This window comes from Heptranchias perlo, chromosome 36 (assembly GCF_035084215.1).
Source record: "Heptranchias perlo isolate sHepPer1 chromosome 36, sHepPer1.hap1, whole genome shotgun sequence".
Classification (NCBI taxonomy): Eukaryota; Metazoa; Chordata; class Chondrichthyes; order Hexanchiformes; family Hexanchidae; genus Heptranchias; species Heptranchias perlo.
The window spans coordinates 7,240,242-7,258,082 of record NC_090360.1 but is presented as its reverse complement, the minus strand read 5'-3'; the positions used below and the strand labels follow the sequence as shown (position 1 = coordinate 7,258,082).

The following is a 17,841-nucleotide window of genomic DNA, read 5'->3' as shown; positions in this document are numbered from 1 at the left end:
GCACAACAGTCTACAGCTTTTGAATTCAGTGAGTCAACCAAGCATCAGAGAAAGCAGGCATTTCCATTTATTTATTTTTTTAATTCCCCAGAATTAAGCACATTATAAAATTTGGAATTAAACTTATTTCCACAGACAGTTCCGATGGAACCATAGAAGTTTACAGCACAGAAGGCGACCATTCGGCCCACTGTGTCTGTGCCAGCCCTTTTGCTAGAGCCATCTAAAGCTAATCCCAATGCCCTGCACCCTCCCTAGCCCTGTATCTTCCTCTACTTCAAATATTTATCTGCTTTTCCCTTAAAAGATGCAATGCTCTCTGCCCCTTCCCTGTGGCAAAGCTATCCATGCTCCAACAATCCTCTACATAACGATAATTGAGAAAATATTTTATATGCATTTGGATAACTGAATGCAAGATGGGGCTCAGCAAATACACAATTCAAATGCATCTGTGCAAATCAAATGTGCACTTTAAAAGGGCAAGTAAACCCACATTACTTGCTGTGGGAAAGCAAAAAGGTCACTTGCTTCTAAATTAGTTTATGTTGTGTGTCCAGCTGACCAACTAAGCAGAATCACGACACAACCCATCATGGGTTTTGAGGATTTAGACGCTTTTTCTTTTATTGCAAGGGGTGGGAGAATAGGAGGGGCCAGGATGGGCTGGAAATGCCTGATGCAAAAAACACTTCTTGTAGAAAAAGGCCATCCCAAAGCGGAGTCAGCTGTTTGCTTGCTTGGATCAGAAGACAGCAAAGCAGCAAAAATATTACAGTGCACAATAGGCAAGCAGACTTGTAACTCATCAGGTCCCATATGCCTGGGATAGCCCAATACCGTTCTCACATCATGGCACAATATAGCTCCCTTTCAACTGTACATCTCACGTGGAACAACCACACAAACAGCGTTGCTAGAATTACAGGAGAGGGTCCGAAATGTTTGTACTGTGTTCACATGCACACTTGAGAAAGTATGTCACGGCCTCGGAGAGGGTGCAGAGGAGATTTACCAGAATGGTACCAGGGATAGAGGGACTTCAGTTACGTGGAGGGACTGGAGAAGCTCGGGTTTTTTCTCCTCGGAGCAAGAGAAGGAGAAGGGGAGATTTAAGAAGAGGTCTTCAAAATGATGAGGGGTTTTGGTAGGGTATAAAAGGGAGGAACTGTTTCCACTGGCAGGAGGGTCAGTAATAAGAGGACACAGATTTAAGATAATTGGCAAAAAAGCCAGGGGGGGGGGGGGGGGGGGGGGGGGAAGATGAGGAAAAAGATTTTTACGTAGCGAGTTGTTACGATCTGGAATGCATAGCCTGAAAGGAGAGAATGCAGACATGCCATTCCCCAGAATTATGCACATTATAAAATTTGGAATTAAACTTATTTCTACAGTCAGTTCTAATAGAACCATAGAAGTTCCACCATAGGTGAAAGCAGATTCAATTGTAACTTTCAAAAGCGAATTAGATATATACTTATAAAAGAAAAACTTGCAGGACTACAGGGAAAGGGCAGCAGTGTGGGACTAATTGGACTGCTCTTTCAGAGAGCCGACACAGGCACGATGGGCCGAATGGCCTCCTTCTGCGCTGTATATGAGTCTATAAAAACATTTTAAAAAGTGCCCACGGCAGTACAAATGAAAAGATTCGTCTGTCCAAGCTGGAATTTTGTCCTGAAAGCGTATTTTGAGCTGGATAAGGGGTTATATTGGTGGAAGGGCACTGAATAACCTGAGCTCCTCAGACCTGAAGGCACTGGGGACCCACGTTTTCCCATGTTCAAACTAAAAGTAGAAAGCCCGATTCACTCAATTTTAACTATGGAAATCCCGGGTCCCCCCTCTGGATTGGGAGCAGCAGGAAATAAGGTAAACTGGGGTGAACAGTGCACCAAGCGGGAGTGTCTCCATCGGAACACTCCCCCGGGACAACTTTTACAACATAAAAGTTGCTTAAGATAAAGTACAAATAATTACAGTTCAGTCACTATGATGGGGAAAATATAAAGTGATGTGGTTAAATTTGAAGTTTTTTTTTCTATAGCATGTTAGTGCCAATTCACTAAAGTGGCCCAACAGCAAGGGTCTTATTTGGGAATTTTAATACTCTACATAGTTACAGGAAACAGTCATCACCTCTGCAAGGGTCTATCATTGCCTTCTCAGACATCTTCCATTGCAGGAATTTAGGTTTAATCTTTACAGACCTGAATTCTACAACCGCAAGTAAACCTTACGACTGACTCAACCTAGTTTTCAAAAAAACACGCTTTGATATAATTTCAAAGGGGAACATAAAACTTCTGTGTACAAGCATACCTCAGACCACCACAGTTTGAATCACCGAAACCCCCACAGCTTCAGAGTCTTTTTAAAAAAAAAACATTTCTTTCTCTAGTTTTACTTTTATCTGCCATTGTATTGGTACAGCTACAAAATACCATTCAGCTACACCACTCCTTTAATAAAGTACAATGGAGATATGCAGCATAGATGGAACCAAAACAGGAAAAAAATCACTTGTTCACCCAAAGTTACAATAGATTTGGTTGCCTTTTAACTTGTATGATTTAACCAGAGATGGATGACTGCAGTTGGTAAGAATTTCTCTCTCATTCTGATACACTGGGACAGAGGAGCCACAGAGAGAAAGAAAACAATTATAATCACATACTCACATAAATGGTCGTTGAGAAAGCAGATTCTAAAAATAAGTTGCTCTAAACCTGAGCCCCTAAAATATATTCAAAATCTTGGGCACAAAAAAAACCCAACAATTTTCAACGGTCGTGTTGCAGATTTTAGGAACAAAAGAGCTGTCTTTCCAAAGATGTTATGTATGCATTTACTTATAGATCAAAAAGGGGCAAATTGTGCAGGAAGCATGTAATTAATAAACCTACCCACCCAACAAGAGAACAGATCAAGTATTTCTAAAAACAAAACTGCTTGGAATAGCTGGTGCTCAGGGCACTCCCCACCTACACACTATTTCATTTTTTATTTAAAGGCCTCGCCAGTCTTGTTACTCTTCTGTCTACAATCGCTGCCCAAATTATTGTGTAAAACAGTCACGGACTCGATTCGTCCAGTGAATGTTTCATGCCTGGCCTTTTGTTACCATATTCCCCCACCCCCGCATCTTACATCAAAATTACCAGCTAAGAGTGGCTGTCCAAATCACTGCAAACAAGACAAGGCACAATTCGCCCCCACTAACAAAAATACCAGCTACTGACCCTCTATTAACAACTTGCATTTACACAGCGCCTGTAATGTAGTAAAACGTCCCAAGACACTTCACAGAAGGGTTGTCAAACCAAACCACATATGGAGATATTAGGATAGGTAAAGAGGCAGGTTTTAAGAAGCGACTTAAAAGGAGAAGAGGCAGAGGGGTTTAGGGAGGGAATTCGAGAGCTGAGGGCCTAGGCAGCTGAAGGCACAGCCACCAATGGTGGAACGATGAAAATCGGGGACGCGCAAAAGGCCAGAATTGGAAGAGTGCAGAGATCTCGGAGGGTTGTAGGAGGTTACAGAGATAAAGAGGGGCATGGCCATGGAGGGATTTGAACACAAAGACGAGAATTTTAAAAATCTAGGCGCTGCCGGACCAGGAGCCCATGTAGGTCAGCGAGCACAGGGGTGATGGGTGAACGGGACTTGGTGCGAGTTAGGATACGGGCAGCAGAGTTTCAGATGAGCTCAAGTTTACGGAGGGTGGAAGGTGGGAGGCCGGCCAGGAGAGCATTGGAAAAGGCAATAGATAAATATTAATAACATACAATGCAAATTGATATGCCGATGTAATCACTACTCAATGAGCAGGGTGCAGACTGTCCCCAGGGGCAAAACTTACCACTAGCAAAAGCCATGCAGCAACTCACCAAATTCATGTACACACATTACTTTCCACAAAGAATATGAAGAAACATTTACAGTCTACAAATGAATTTGCCCCTGGGTGTAATTCTGCATGGCATCCAATGTCAGGCATCCACAAAATGTTGCAATAATGTTCAGTTAAAAAGAGTACCAATGAATAATAAATCTATAGAACTCTTGGGAAACACACGGACCCTGTAAATAACGCATATCAAATTAAAGATCTCTCCTCAGACTTCCAAACGTGCCAATTAAGAACATAAAAAATAGGAGTAGGCCATCAGCATCCCTCAAGCCTGCTCCGCCAATCAATATCATGGTTGATCTTCTACCTCAACTCCCCTTTCCTGCCCTATCCCCATATCCCTTGGTGTCCAAAAATCTATCGCTCTCAATCTTGAGCATATTCAACGACTCAGCATCCACAGCCTTCTGGGGTAGAAAATCCCAAAGATTCACAACCCTCTGAGCGAAGAAATTTTTCCTCATCTCTGTCCTAAGTAGCCGACCTCTTACCTTGAGACTATGACCCCTAGTTCTAGACTCTCCAGCCAGGGAAAGCTGCCTCTCGGCACCTACCCCCCCCGTCAAGCCCTTGTTTGCAAAGAAAATGGGCAAATGGACACATTTATAATGATTACAATCCAATAATGTGCACCACAGTCTTTTCCTTGAATGGAAGAAGCACCCTTTTAAAAAGGCATGCCTTAAACAAGTTTAGACCCGCACTATTTGGTTGTGCATCTTCTTCCTAAGCTAACTTCAGGTCAAGAAATGCCATTAAAATATTCTTTTGAGTGAAAGTTTGTGCAGACTGCAATGTGAGAGAGGGGGGTGTATTTGCACCAAGAATACTAGATGTGCTTTCAGTTTTTAATCATTGACAAAGTTAATCTGGGAAAGAAAAACTCTGCCAAGGACACTTTTTTTTTTAAAAAAAAAACAGCCTCACCTTTGATTTTAACAGTAGGTGAATTTGGACCAGCAGACTGCTTCCTCCATCCTCGCCAGTTCTGACACAAGCTCTCTGCCTCGGAGATGAACGAACAGAGGGAATCTTCTTCAAACCGGTCACTGTCTTCAAAGGAAAACCTTTCGCCGTCCTCCCACTCGGCAAACATAAGTTCCATCACATTTACAGCGTCAGGGATAATCAAAACAAAGAAAGCAGCCAAGGTGTGTAGGAATCCGAGCCCCACACACACACACACAGAGAGATAGGCACTTGGTAACAAAAGATCTGGACACAATTCCTGGGTTAAAGAGCCTCTTTGCTCACAAGTTCTTCAAATTGAAGTCGATGTTAAGAAAAAGCCCCCCAAGTGTCGTTTGGAAGTGGAATCAACGCCTCCTTTCATTCATTTAAAGTCTTTCAGGGCATCCTCAATCCTCCCACACACAAAAAAAAAGGTTCAAGAAATCCTGTAGTCACAATTTTCTGTTTGGGGGGGGGGGAAAAAAAACCTCCAAATAATTCCTCCTGGCCCGAGAAACTGGAAATTCTCCTTTTTGTTGTCCAAGTCGACAGCGATCACTTTGTCCCTTTTGATTCCCTCACACACACACACACTCTGTCTTTTGGCAAAATGACCACTTGGGGAAGAGAGAAAAAAAAAGTCACCTCAAGTTAAATCTGAGATGAGGAGATTGGCAAGAAATTTAAAAAAAAAACCTCACACAAACACTACGACCTGTGGTGTATAATCCTGCTTATATATATATATAGGGTAAATTTTGGATAAATGGATGGGGGGGGGAAAGGCTGCTGGAGCCCGTCAGCCGCTGTTGTCGCCTTCTTCTTCTTCTTCTTGGCAAATTGTCCTTGGCGAGTAACATTGGGAAGGAGACATGGAGAGAGAGAGAGAGAGAGAGCGGGGAGTAGCCGGGATTCCCCCTTTTCCCGAACCTTCACATGTCGATCGGCAACAAAAACGGTGGCAACAAAAGTATCAATTGGCGGGGCGGGGGAAGCCCTCCTGCAGGTAACAAAAAAACTTCAACCAATAACCACCCCCCAAACCCCTGGCCAGGAGGGGGGGGAAAATGGGCACAAAGTTGTCCCCCCCCACAAACAAACACACACACAAAATTAAAAGAGGATTAAAAAAATAAAACGCACCCCAAAAAAACAATTGGGGAGTTTCCTCACGGCTTGTTGTTGAGGAGCCTCAGTGTCCTCTCTCTCTAAACATGGATACTTCACCTGGGCCAGTCATCAGCTGTTGGCCACTTCCGTTTCTATCACATGATTTCTCTCTCTCTCTCTCTTTGCACCGGGATTTAGAGAGAGAGAGAGAGAGAGGCTGGGAATTGAATGCACAAATTTATTCCACACCTCCCCTTCCTCTCCTCTACCTCTCCCCTTCCCCAGTCTTGTGTGGTTTTCCCCTCCCTGGAGTAGCACAGCTCAGACCCTCAGCTCCTGATCTCCCCTAAGTCGCTGCTTTCTCTTCCCCTTAAAAGTCGAGATGTGTGTTTGTTTGTGTGTTTGTGTGTGTGTGTAAACGACCTCTAACCCGGGCATTTCCTATACGTAAAAGGAAATGAAGGGGCTGACGTGCGGCCAGTTTGACAGCTGACAGGGTTTGCACACACACACACACAGAGAGAGAGAGGAGAGAGAGAGAGAGCAAGAACAAAAAAAAGGGGGAGGGAGCAGCAGGAGCCTGAGATTTTGCTGCTCATTCATTTTCCTTTTGCACTCTAGTTTTTAGGATTTAAATACATGTCTGGCTGGGTTTAGCAGGGAGCCAGAATTCAGTGCATTTTTTTTTCTTTCCATTACATGGATGATGCTTCATCCTCTAACCTTTGGAATTCATTCTCCAATCTTGACACGCACGATCTTCAGCCTTACATCCCTTTAATGTATTTTCGAAAGTTTTGTTTTAACCTTGCTGCATAATCCAATTGATTTTGGGTTGTAGGCAAACTGCATTGATGGCGTTGGGAAAGCATAACGTGTTTTCGTTTTGTCTGTATTTTTTGTCTTAATGCACTCGTAGATTTCCTGTGCCAGAATTTCAGCTCTGGGGTTCGGTTTCTGATCTTCATTGTAGTCTCACTGCGAGGTCTTCCCATGCAAACTTGCAGTTGGGCCTCCAATTCTCACCCCCTGGGCACGTTAACTGCCTTCACCCTCATAACTGTCCTAGCTTTTTAGCCTCTGGCTCTGCTATCTGCTATACCATTCAGAGAGCAGAGAGGAATCTTACAATCATAAGGATTAAACATTTTAAATTGGCATTCCTCACAGTGAGTGTGACAAGAAGCAGATGTGATACTGAGAGGATGTGTGAGAGACAAGATTTTTAATACAGAAACATAATTTTATTTATATATCAATATATTCGAGGTCTTGCATATATTATACACTTTCTGAAAGGAAAACACTTCAATCAACATGTTTTGAATTAAAAGTTATAAACAGCAGCAACTTGGAATTGAAGAAGTGGAGAAAGTATGAATCAAAAGCAAGGAAAGTGGCTAGGAAAATCAGTGGCTCTGGTAGTAAGTTGTGCATTACATGGCATAACACCCATTTGGTACTAAACAGTATATCCTTCAACTCGCCATGAGCAGTGCAAGGGAGATCTACTAAGATACACTTGTCATGGGGACAAAGGCGAGCAGTGGCATCTGGTTTGCAGTGTTTAATTATATATATTCCATACTATCATCCAGTTAAATACTGCAAATCCAGATGTCACTGCTTTTGTTTGCCTCTGTATTCCAACATCATTTATTGTATATGAAGCTCTTTGAGACATTTCTCAGAGACGTGATAAGTTTGCCATATAAATGTGAAACTTGTAAAATCACGAACGGTCACTTTCGTGTCAAATCATAGAATTCAATTGCGTGACACTCTCACTGACAAAAAACTACAGCTGTCAACGGTCTCTCTCCCTCTGGCAGTCCCTCAGGGTTGAGGATGTCTGTGTGTGGATTCTTTTAACGTGGGGTGGTTGTTGTACACCAACCACCACACAGTCCCAGCGGAGCAAAGTCTTGGCCCGATGGCAGGGAAATCCGAGATGCATTGGAGACCGGGCTCTGCTGTAGGAAGGGGTTCAGTGTAGCACTTCACTGGAGTGTCAGCCTAGATTTTTGTGCTCAAGTCTCTGGAGTGGGACTTCGAACCCACAACCGTCTACATGCTCAGAGGCGAGAGTGCTACCCAGTGAGCCATGGCTGACAGTAGATGTTAACGGTAAGTAACTGTTAATTGTTGGACATACTATAAATAATAACACAACACAGTGTGTTCCAATTCAGAAAAGAATCTTGAGATGATATTAAAATTCACATGGTTTAAAACATAGTCTGCTCCTGTCAGAGTGTCATTCTCCTGCAACGTAGTGCAGACGGAGTACTTTTGTTTTTGAGTTGTCATGGGCCGCCATCTCAGAACAATATTGGCAGAGGTCAAGGAGCTGGTTGCTTGCCTGCTATTATAGCCCCAGGTGATGGGTAGCCCTAAGGGCAAGAGAGTGTGAAAGAAAACAGAGAGACTTCCTACTCTCACAAAACTTAAAATGCTGCAAATTATAAAACTGATTTACCTTCTGCTTCATAAGGCCATATCATTCTAAAAATTATAATGATATAAAGCTTGTATTATTGTTACACAACAATTAGCATTTATATAGCGCCTTTAATGTAGTAAAAACATCCCAAGGCGCTTCATAGGAGCGTTTTCAGACAAAATTTGACACCCAGCCACATAAAGAGATATTAGGACAGGTTGGTCAAAGAGATAGGTTTTAAGGAGCAACATAAAGGAGGAGAGGGAGGCAGAGAGGTTTAGGGAGGGAATTCCAGAGCTTAGGGGCCCAGGCAGCTGAAGGTACGGCCGCCAATGGCGGGATGATGAAAATCGGGGATACGCAAGAGGCCAGAATTGGAGGAGCGCAGAGATCTCGGAGGGTTGTAGAGCTGGAGGAGGTTACAGAGATAGGGAGGGGCGAGGCCATGGATGGATTTGAAAACAAGGATGAGAATTTTAAAATCGAGGCGTTGCCAGACCAGGAGCCAATGTAGGTCAGCGAGCACAGGGATGATGGATGAGCAGGAATTGGTGCAAGTTAGGATACGGGCAGCTTAATTTTGGATATTTACTAAATTCAAGATTGCAAACTTTAAATAATTTTCCTTCTGTTACTTAGATCTAAATGCCTCTTCATTTTCATTTTAAAATGCAGACATAACTTTCAGCTAGGCTTTTGCTGGCCTTCTTCCTTCCAATTTGAGTTGTAGACACAGAAAAACAACAACAACATCAACAACTTGCATTTATATAGCGCCTTTAACATAGTAAAACGTCCCAAGTCGCTTCACAGGAGCATTGTAAGAACGTATGAACATAAGAAATAGGAGCAGGAGTAGGCCATGCGGCCCCTTGAGCCTGCTGCACCTTTCAATCAGATCATGGCTGATCTTTGTCCTCAACTCCACTTTCCTGCCTGATCCCCATATCCATTGATTCCGCTAGAGTCCAAAAATCTATGGATCTCAGTCTTGAATATACTCAACGACTCAGCATCCACAGCCCCCTGGGGTACAGAATTCCAAAGATTCACAACCCTCTGAGTGAAAAAAAATTCTCCTCATCTCAGTCCTAAATGGCCAACCCCTTATCCTGAGACTATGCCCCCTGGTTCCAGACTGTCCAGCCAGGGAAACAACCTCTTAGCATTGACCCTGTCAGAATCTTATATGTTTCAATGAGATCACCTCTCATTCTTCTAAATTCCAGAGAGCATCGGCCCATTCTACTCGATCTCTCCTCATAGGACAACCCTCTCCCAGGAATCAATCTAGTGAACCTTTGTTGCACCGCCTCTAAGGTAAGTATATCCTTCCTTAGGTAAGGAGACCAAAACTGTACACAGTACTCCAGGTGTGGTCTCACCAAAGCCCTGTACAATTGCAGCAAGACTTCCTTAGTCTTATACTCCAACCCTCTTGCAATAAAGGCCAACATACCATTTGCCTTCCTAATTGTTTGCTGTACCTGCATATTAACTTCTTGTGTTTCATGTACGAGTACATCCAAGTCTCACTGAACACCAACATTTAATAATTTCTCACCATTTAAAAAATATTCTGTTTTTCTGTTCTTCCTTCCAAAGTGAATAACCTCACATTTCCCCACATTATACTCCATCTGCCACCTTCTTGCCCACTCACTTAACCTGTCTATATCCCTTTGCAGACTCTTTGTGTCCTCCTCACAGCTTACTTTCCCACCTGGCTTTGTATCATCAGCAAACTTGGACACATTACGCTTGGTCCCTTCATCTAAGTCATTAATATAGATTGTAAATAGTTGAGGCCCAAGCACTGATCCTTGTGGCACCCCACTAGCTACAGCCTGCCAACCTGAAAATGACCCATTTATTCCTACTCTCTGTTTTCTGTCTGTTAACCAATCCTCTATCCATGCTAATATATTACCCCCAACCTCATGAGCCCTTATCTTGTGTAACAACCTTTTGTGTGGCACCTTATCGAATGCCTTTTGAAAATATACTATATCCACTGGTTCCCCGTTATCTACTCTGCTAGTTACATCTTCAAAAAACTCTAATATATTTGTCAAACACGATTTCCCCTTCATAAAACTTTGCCTAATCATATTATGATTTTCTAAGTGCCCTGTTACCATGTCCTTAATAATAGATTCCAGCATTTTCCCGACTACTGATGTTAGGCTAACTGGCCTGTAGTTCCATGTTTTCTGTCTCCCTCCTTTCTTGAATATATCAAACAAAATTTGACTCTGAGCCACATAAGGAGATGTTAGGACAAAAAACTTGGTCAAAGAGGTAGTTTGAAGGAGCGTCTTAAAGGAGGAGAGAGAGGTAGAAAGGCAGAGAGGTTTAGGGAGGGAATTCCAGAGCTTGGGGCCTAGGCAGCTGAAGGCACGGCCGCCAATGGTGGAGCGATGAAAATTGGGGTAGCGCAAGTCGACAGAATTGGAGAATTGGAAACCCCAGAGAAATGGTACGAATGTCTGTTTTTAGCCATTTAAAGCCATTTTAGCCTGTGAAGTGCCTTGGGATGTTTTACTACATTAAAGGCGCTCTATAAACGCAAGTTGTTGTTGTATTATGCTATTTCTTTGGGCATTCCGCCAACCTTCCACCAAAATTACGGCTGTAGGATGGGAAAACCCCTGTGGAAATTCCAGCAGTATTACGTACCCCTTCATGGCTTTATGGTACCACCTAATCAGCTCACAAAGACAAAAAGCTTGGCCATTGCTGCTGTATGCCATTAGATAAGGAAGGCTCACAGCTAACCCAAGAACAGAGACTTCCCATACTGCGGTCATTTCAGAGGATCTTGACTTTCTGGTCTTGCTTTCCTGCTCCATTTTCTACAGCGTTAGACTGTCGTGTTGTCTGTGTTAATTTAGGAGGTCAGTGATCTAGTCCAATTTCTGGTTGCTAAGGTGCTTAAAACTGATTATTTGACTAGACTCGGAGAAACAGTAATGGAGGTGAAAAGCTCAGAATCATTCAAGAGTTTATTAGGTGGAGTAAGTTTTTTTTCTTTTTGGATTGATGAGCTATGATGGACTTTGCTCACCTGTCTTTGCCGTATGATTTCTGTTAAGGTGGCTTAACTTGTTGCAGGTGTTAAAGCAACATGCGACACAGCAACAGTTGAAATGTTAATGCTTCAAGGTAATTTGGTAGTTTAAATGCCAATTCACTGCCAAAATTACCTTGAGGTACACTTAGTAGGAAATAGGCCCCATTAAACTCGATGAAAACTGAAGAACACCTGTGTCATTATGGGTTCTCTTCAAAATCAGTTGGCAATTAAACCATAATCTCATGAATTTTAGTAAGCAAACATTCATGTCAGATGAATGAATCAACTAATCTATGATTAAACAATCTAAGTTCTGGCTTTGTTAATGTGTATGCATGTTCATATTACTTGTACTCCCTGTGAACTATCGATGATCTTGCTTTCTTTTTTGAAAAGCTTACCTGTGCAAATTCTCTACAGATGTTGCAATATTCAGATGCTGATGTGACTCAGGTGCTGCTGGTTGAATCAACACTTCATTATAGAAAATAGCTCTAGATCCTCTCTTACAAGGTGTTTGACGAGTTATCTAATTGGACAGCTGATGATTTCCAAAGCAACCAATTTCTTATGAAGTGCACCTGTGCAATCTGTGACCTCTAGCGATTGAGTAACTAAAGTTCGATCCCAGAATTTTACTATGAAGAATGCGGCACCCAAGAACTAGGCAGGGATGAAAATCCAACAGCCCATCCCACATACAGTAATGTACAGTTCATCCAGTTAGACTGGATTGAAGGAATCCACATGGTGTGGGTTAACTCTGTGAAGGTTGGGATTGCAGCAGGGAAAATGTACAATGCTATAAACCAACATTGTTGCAAAGTGAATGAGTGATTCATTATTTAATAAAGTGACTCAATCTATAAGGAATTCTTTACAAGGTCTGAAGCAAAGGCAAAACCATTGGGAGTGGAGATGACGGACTCAGTGAGGCATTCTACCCACTCCAAATCCCAGAACGGCCCCCGATGTACCACCCACACTTCTCTTTATATGTGTTTGTGCACAAGTGCGGCTTGATTGCCTTTTTTTTCTGTAGGAGTGTGTCATCCTGAAATTCCCTATAAACGTGGGAACTCACAGAAATGGATATGTGATGTCCAAAGATACGGGGGGTAGATTTTCGTCTGTACTGCCTGGGTGTATAGCACCGCCTGGGTGGAGCACAGAGAGGAAAATCAGGTAGGGAGGATCCCACACTTTTATCGGAGCTTTCCCAATTTTCTTTCCGCTCCTTTAAATGGAAGGGAAATTTGCTGGCTCTGTGACGTGTGAGATCAAATGGCTTCTCACAGTCTCGGCATCAGTCCATCGCAAAGAAACTCTTGGACTTCTCCCTCCCTCCCTCGTCGGCATGGTGATGGATTCTGGGAATGAGAGCAGGTGATCAAGAAGGCCAACGGAATGTTGGCTTTTATCGCTAGGGGGATAGAATATAAAAGCAGGGAGGTATTGCTGCAGTTATATAAGGTATTGGTGAGACCGCACCTGGAATACTGCATACAGTTTTGGTCTCCATACTTAAGAAAAGACATACTTGCTCTCGAGGCAGTACAAAGAAGGTTCACTCGGTTAATCCCGGGGATGAGGGGGCGGACATATGAGGAGAGGTTGAGTAGATTGGACTCTACTCATTGGAGTTCAGAAGAATGAGAGGCGATCTTATTGAAACATATAAGATTGTGAAGGGGCTTGATCGGGTGGATGCGGTAAGGATGTTCCCAAGGATGGGTGAAACTAGAACTAGGGGGCATAATCTTAGAATAAGGGGCTGCTCTTTCGAAACTGAGATGAGGAGAAACTTCTTCACTCAGAGGGTGGTAGGTCTGTGGAATTTGCTGCCCCAGGAAGCTGTGGAAGCTACATCATTAAATAAATTTAAAACAGAAATAGACAGTTTCCTAGAAGTAAAGGGAATTAGGGGTTACGGGGAGCGGGCAGGAAGTTGGACATGAATTTAGATTTGAGGTTAGGATCAGATCAGCCATGATCTTATTGAATGGCAGAGCAGGCTCGAGGGGCCGATTGGCCTACTCCTGCTCCTATTTCTTATGTTCTTATGTTCTTATGATGTCAGGGAGACTTTCCATTGCTCAGAATCATTAATAAAAACAACTTCAAATGTTGAACCTTTTGAGTTGCTCTTTGGCATAAGACTTAATGGGGCAGAGATTCTGATCACATCCAAACGCTCAGCATGTTTTGAAATGGGTTAGAACCCGTGTAAAAATAGCTCGCGCAGGAATGTAGTAGAAGCAGTTTAAGCATTTGTATGTGAACTTGACTGATTGGAATTTCTGGCCTACCTTAGCAAAGAGGTGCACAAAATGACGCCAACAGGACTTTACGATGCAGTTATACCACCACTTTCACGTCAAAACAAAACAGTTTTAGTTGCTTATCAAAACAACAGTGGCAGCATTACTGGCCCAGATTTTGTTGGAGCTTGAGTTGGGTTTCTTCCCCTCACCCTTCAGCTCGAAATATTTTGCCAAGTGAGTTGCTGGGAATGTGAGCTGATAACAGATCTAATTAAATGGCGGAAAAGGCTCGAGGGACTGAATGGCCAACTCCTGTTCCTATAATGGGGTATCTGGGACCTTGGTGAATGACGGGACCAACAGTCTATCTCCCTGACCAATGAAATTTAAAGATAAAGAAACAGAGGAACGACGGAGAAGGAAATTGGGTGAATTAGAGTCAAATTAGTCACAGAGAGAGAAATAAAGAGAGGGAAAAAAAAGATTGGATTAAGAGAGAAAGAAAAGAAAAGTAAGAAAAAATTAAAACATTTAAAATTTTAAAAATCTCTAGGAACAATTTACTACCTGCAGGAGTGAGACTCCACAGACTCAACTGTTCCCTTTCTGGGCCAGAGAGGTTGAGTGGCATTGCAGGAATAAATCTCGTCATTAAAAGGGTCCTTAAGTCATTAAATACCAGCCCTAATTTTCTGAGGCGAGTATAATTTGTTTTAACAGCGCAAATACAGCAATTTCTTGACACTCACGGGGAAGTTGAGGACGAGTTGCCGTTTTCACGAGGCTAATGGTGGAGCAGCGCAAATCGTCCAGCAATTTGTGTTGATTCACAACTCGCGGGGGGATCTCTTCCTCGCCACAAATTGCTGTGTTTTTTTTTACACACTAATAACGGCGAGCACCATTAAACTCACCGTTATTTTCCCAGCAAATTCTGGGCCAATGTGACTCACCAGTGCACTAAAACCAAATGGTATGTGAGGGCAGGTTGTATCTCTGTGTGCAATATTACATTGGTGTGGATTTGAAGGCAGGTTTAAAAAAGTGCTCCAGTGATTGTTTGGATGTCCTGGCCATTTTAGAAACTTACTGTGGAATCTTTTTAATCTAATGAGACAGTGTATGTCCTTGGCCCGCACTCTCAATACAAAAAGTTACGTTGGTGAGCACAGCAAGTGTGCACAGAGTGTGATTCACAGCCAGAGGCAACCCGCAATGTAACACAGGTATAGCCAGTTGTGCTTCGCACTCTACACCTCTCAGTCTCACCCGGTAGTGCAATGTAACTGCAATATGTGGGAACTACATGAACTGACCTCACCCACATTATCACTTTTGAATGAGACACAACAAAGAAAACCTATTTTAAAAAAAACAAGCTTCAAACTGCAAAGGAGTTTCCTACACCAGCTACACTTCACCGTAATGTTAGGTGACCTTTCAACCTTCACATCTACAATGTAGGGTTCGTCCTTTCAGAGCAAAGAAGAATGACAAGTTTACACATGTATATTTAATTGTATTGTAGAACTTCATTTTACATTCGCTGGCAATATATACGTATGCAGCATTAAGTTTGGCTCAATATTGTCAAGCACAGGTTTGTCGCAACTGATTCTGACCTAACCGAACATTTCCGACACACAATGCATGTGGAGTCTGCTTTACTTAGATGAAAATTGATTAGCATCAGATTAATTCTCAAGTTCAATCAATACCTTGGACTGCACAATATAAATATTCCTTTATTAAACCGTACACGTGATTTTATGATCTACACGGTCGAGATCCTCTGCAAACTGTTCCGCGACCTTGTCACTAATAAAATATGTACGTCAGTGCCAGTCCAGCATTAATCTCCATCTGCCACTAGTAATTAACGGTTTACAGACATCATCTGATCATTAAAGAGCCTTTGTCATATGTTTCAGTCTTTTGAGGCCCCAGTTTGTCAGTTGATAGTCACTCTGTGCATGCTCTGCTTCCTGGCATCATGCATAGTTACAGTAAAGATATTGGCAGATTGAGTTAGCTGTGATTTAAACAGTAATCATTATTTATGTTTATTATGAAACTGTGTCTGACTAAGTCTGCCACTATTCTTCCTTTAACATAACCGTACATGCCCTGCGGGACCTGGCATATGCCATGTTTATTTTCTGTTGTCTAATTCCTTGCAAATAAGAAAGCAGATAACTGTAGGGTCTAAATTACTGTTGGTGATAATAATGGATGCTTAACACATTCACATGACATTCCTCTGTCTGCTATTTTAACCTGTTGAGGTTTAACACATCTGGTAAAATAGGGGACAAAGGATTGTCATAAGTACATTAAGTGTATGTCAGCTATTATCCAGTCATTACTAGCTTCACCTGATTTGAGGCTTTCCAAACAGAAAATGTTTCAACTGCAAATGTTAAGAGCATCAAACAGAGGAAAAGACAGGGTAATGTTTTGGTGTTAACATTTCCATAAGAATAGCGAACAGAAGAATGTCATCTGAAAGTGTTAAATGTTCATTCGCTAAAACCACCAGCAGTAATGTCGAGCTTTGTATTTTGGGCGTGCTTCGCGTATTTTCTGGGGAATTCACCCTATGTGACTTTTTTTTTTGCAAAGCACTTATACTGGTAACTGAAAGATGAATCTTCCGCTTCTGCAATCCCAACGTGGAGCCCTGCCCGCTGGGAGCGATATCGGAAAATCGTGCGGAGTCAACCCTTCATTCCATGGATGGAAAATCAAGAGCTGCACCCATGCCATTGTCCAAATATCAACCCCTCCCGTGATTAATGGACGGGAAATCAAGGGCCGAGACTGGCAGGCACGGATCGACACATGAAGCATGAAAGTGGTAAAAAAATTACCCCTAAATGTCAATTAGGGTTGCCAACTCTCCAGGATTGTCCCGGAGTCTCCAGGAATTAAAGATTAATCTTCTGGACACTACCACAAGCAAACCCGGGAGAAAGATTTTGGGACATTAAAAAAAATGTCAGCCAATGAGTTGGAATTGGGGTGGGACTTACAGCAAACAATGTCTATTTTACAGCAAACATGGTCTATTTAAATAGTCAACGCACTACAGCAAACAGAAATTGTGCGTTTCTTTCATTTTCTTTGAAACTTCTGTTTACTTGTTAGAGAAATAATGGAGATGGGAAGAAAGGGCTGATTTACTGGGCGGGGCGGTTGGAGGTGAAAGGTCATGCGATAAACCTCCAAGAATATGTATGGAATCTTACAACACCAGGTTATAGTTCAACTGTTTTATTTGAAAATCACAAGCTTTCGGAGGCTTTCTCCTTCGTCAGGTGAGCAAGTGTGGGATTCCATGGAAGGTTGCCGCATTTATAGTCAGCGAACAATACCTGGTGATTACAGATAATTTTTCCAACTGCCCGTTGTCAAGGCAATCAAAGTGTTCAGACAGAGTGATGTTACCTACAGGACCACCGAATACACAAACGGCCATAACAAAAGACAGACAGAGAGAAACATCCGAAAGGAAGAGAAAGACAGAGAATGACCCGTTGTGTTAAAAACAGATAACTTTTGTTCGCTGGTGGGGTTACGTGTAGCGTGACATGAACCCAAGATCCAGGTTGAGGCCGTCCTCATGGGTGCGGAACTTGGCTATCAATTTCTGTTCGACGATTTTGCGTTGTCGTGTGTCTCGAAGGCCGCCTTGGAGAACGCTTACCCGAAAGTCGGTGGCTGAATGTCCTTGACTTATCCAAGAATATGTCCAGAGTTGGCAACCCGAATGCCGATATAGTTTTATTTGCTGCTCTTTAAATACAGCAACGCCCTCTTTCTCGCAGGGTTAATTTAACAGCAGCAGTAAATTAAGCCATCTGTTAGCAGGTTACATGGAACACTAATACTGTGCTCCTTTTGTTTGTTAATGATTTCTGGCTTATATCCCTTCACAATGCTGTCGATGGATAGGATGAATGAGGTGGCACTGGTGCAGAGACCCAGAGGTGGTTTCCATGGAGTCGCCAAACAGAGTTAGCACCCCTAGTGGCAAATATTGCCTGCAGAGGCACAGGCTGCCATTTTTCTGGCCCATGGATGG

The 17,841-nt window shown here is 42.6% G+C and overlaps 1 protein-coding gene across 1 annotated transcript in view; it reads right to left on the bottom strand.

The window, feature by feature from the left end:
* Positions 1-6,349, bottom strand: part of zswim8 (zinc finger, SWIM-type containing 8) — a 139,417-nt gene extending 133,068 nt beyond the window's left edge. The window contains exon 1 of the mRNA XM_067972471.1: positions 4,841-6,349. Within this exon, the coding sequence (XP_067828572.1) occupies positions 4,841-5,018 (178 nt within the window). The 5' untranslated portion in view covers positions 5,019-6,349. The remainder of the gene's footprint in view (positions 1-4,840) is intronic.
* Positions 6,350-17,841: the final 11,492 nt, after the last annotated feature.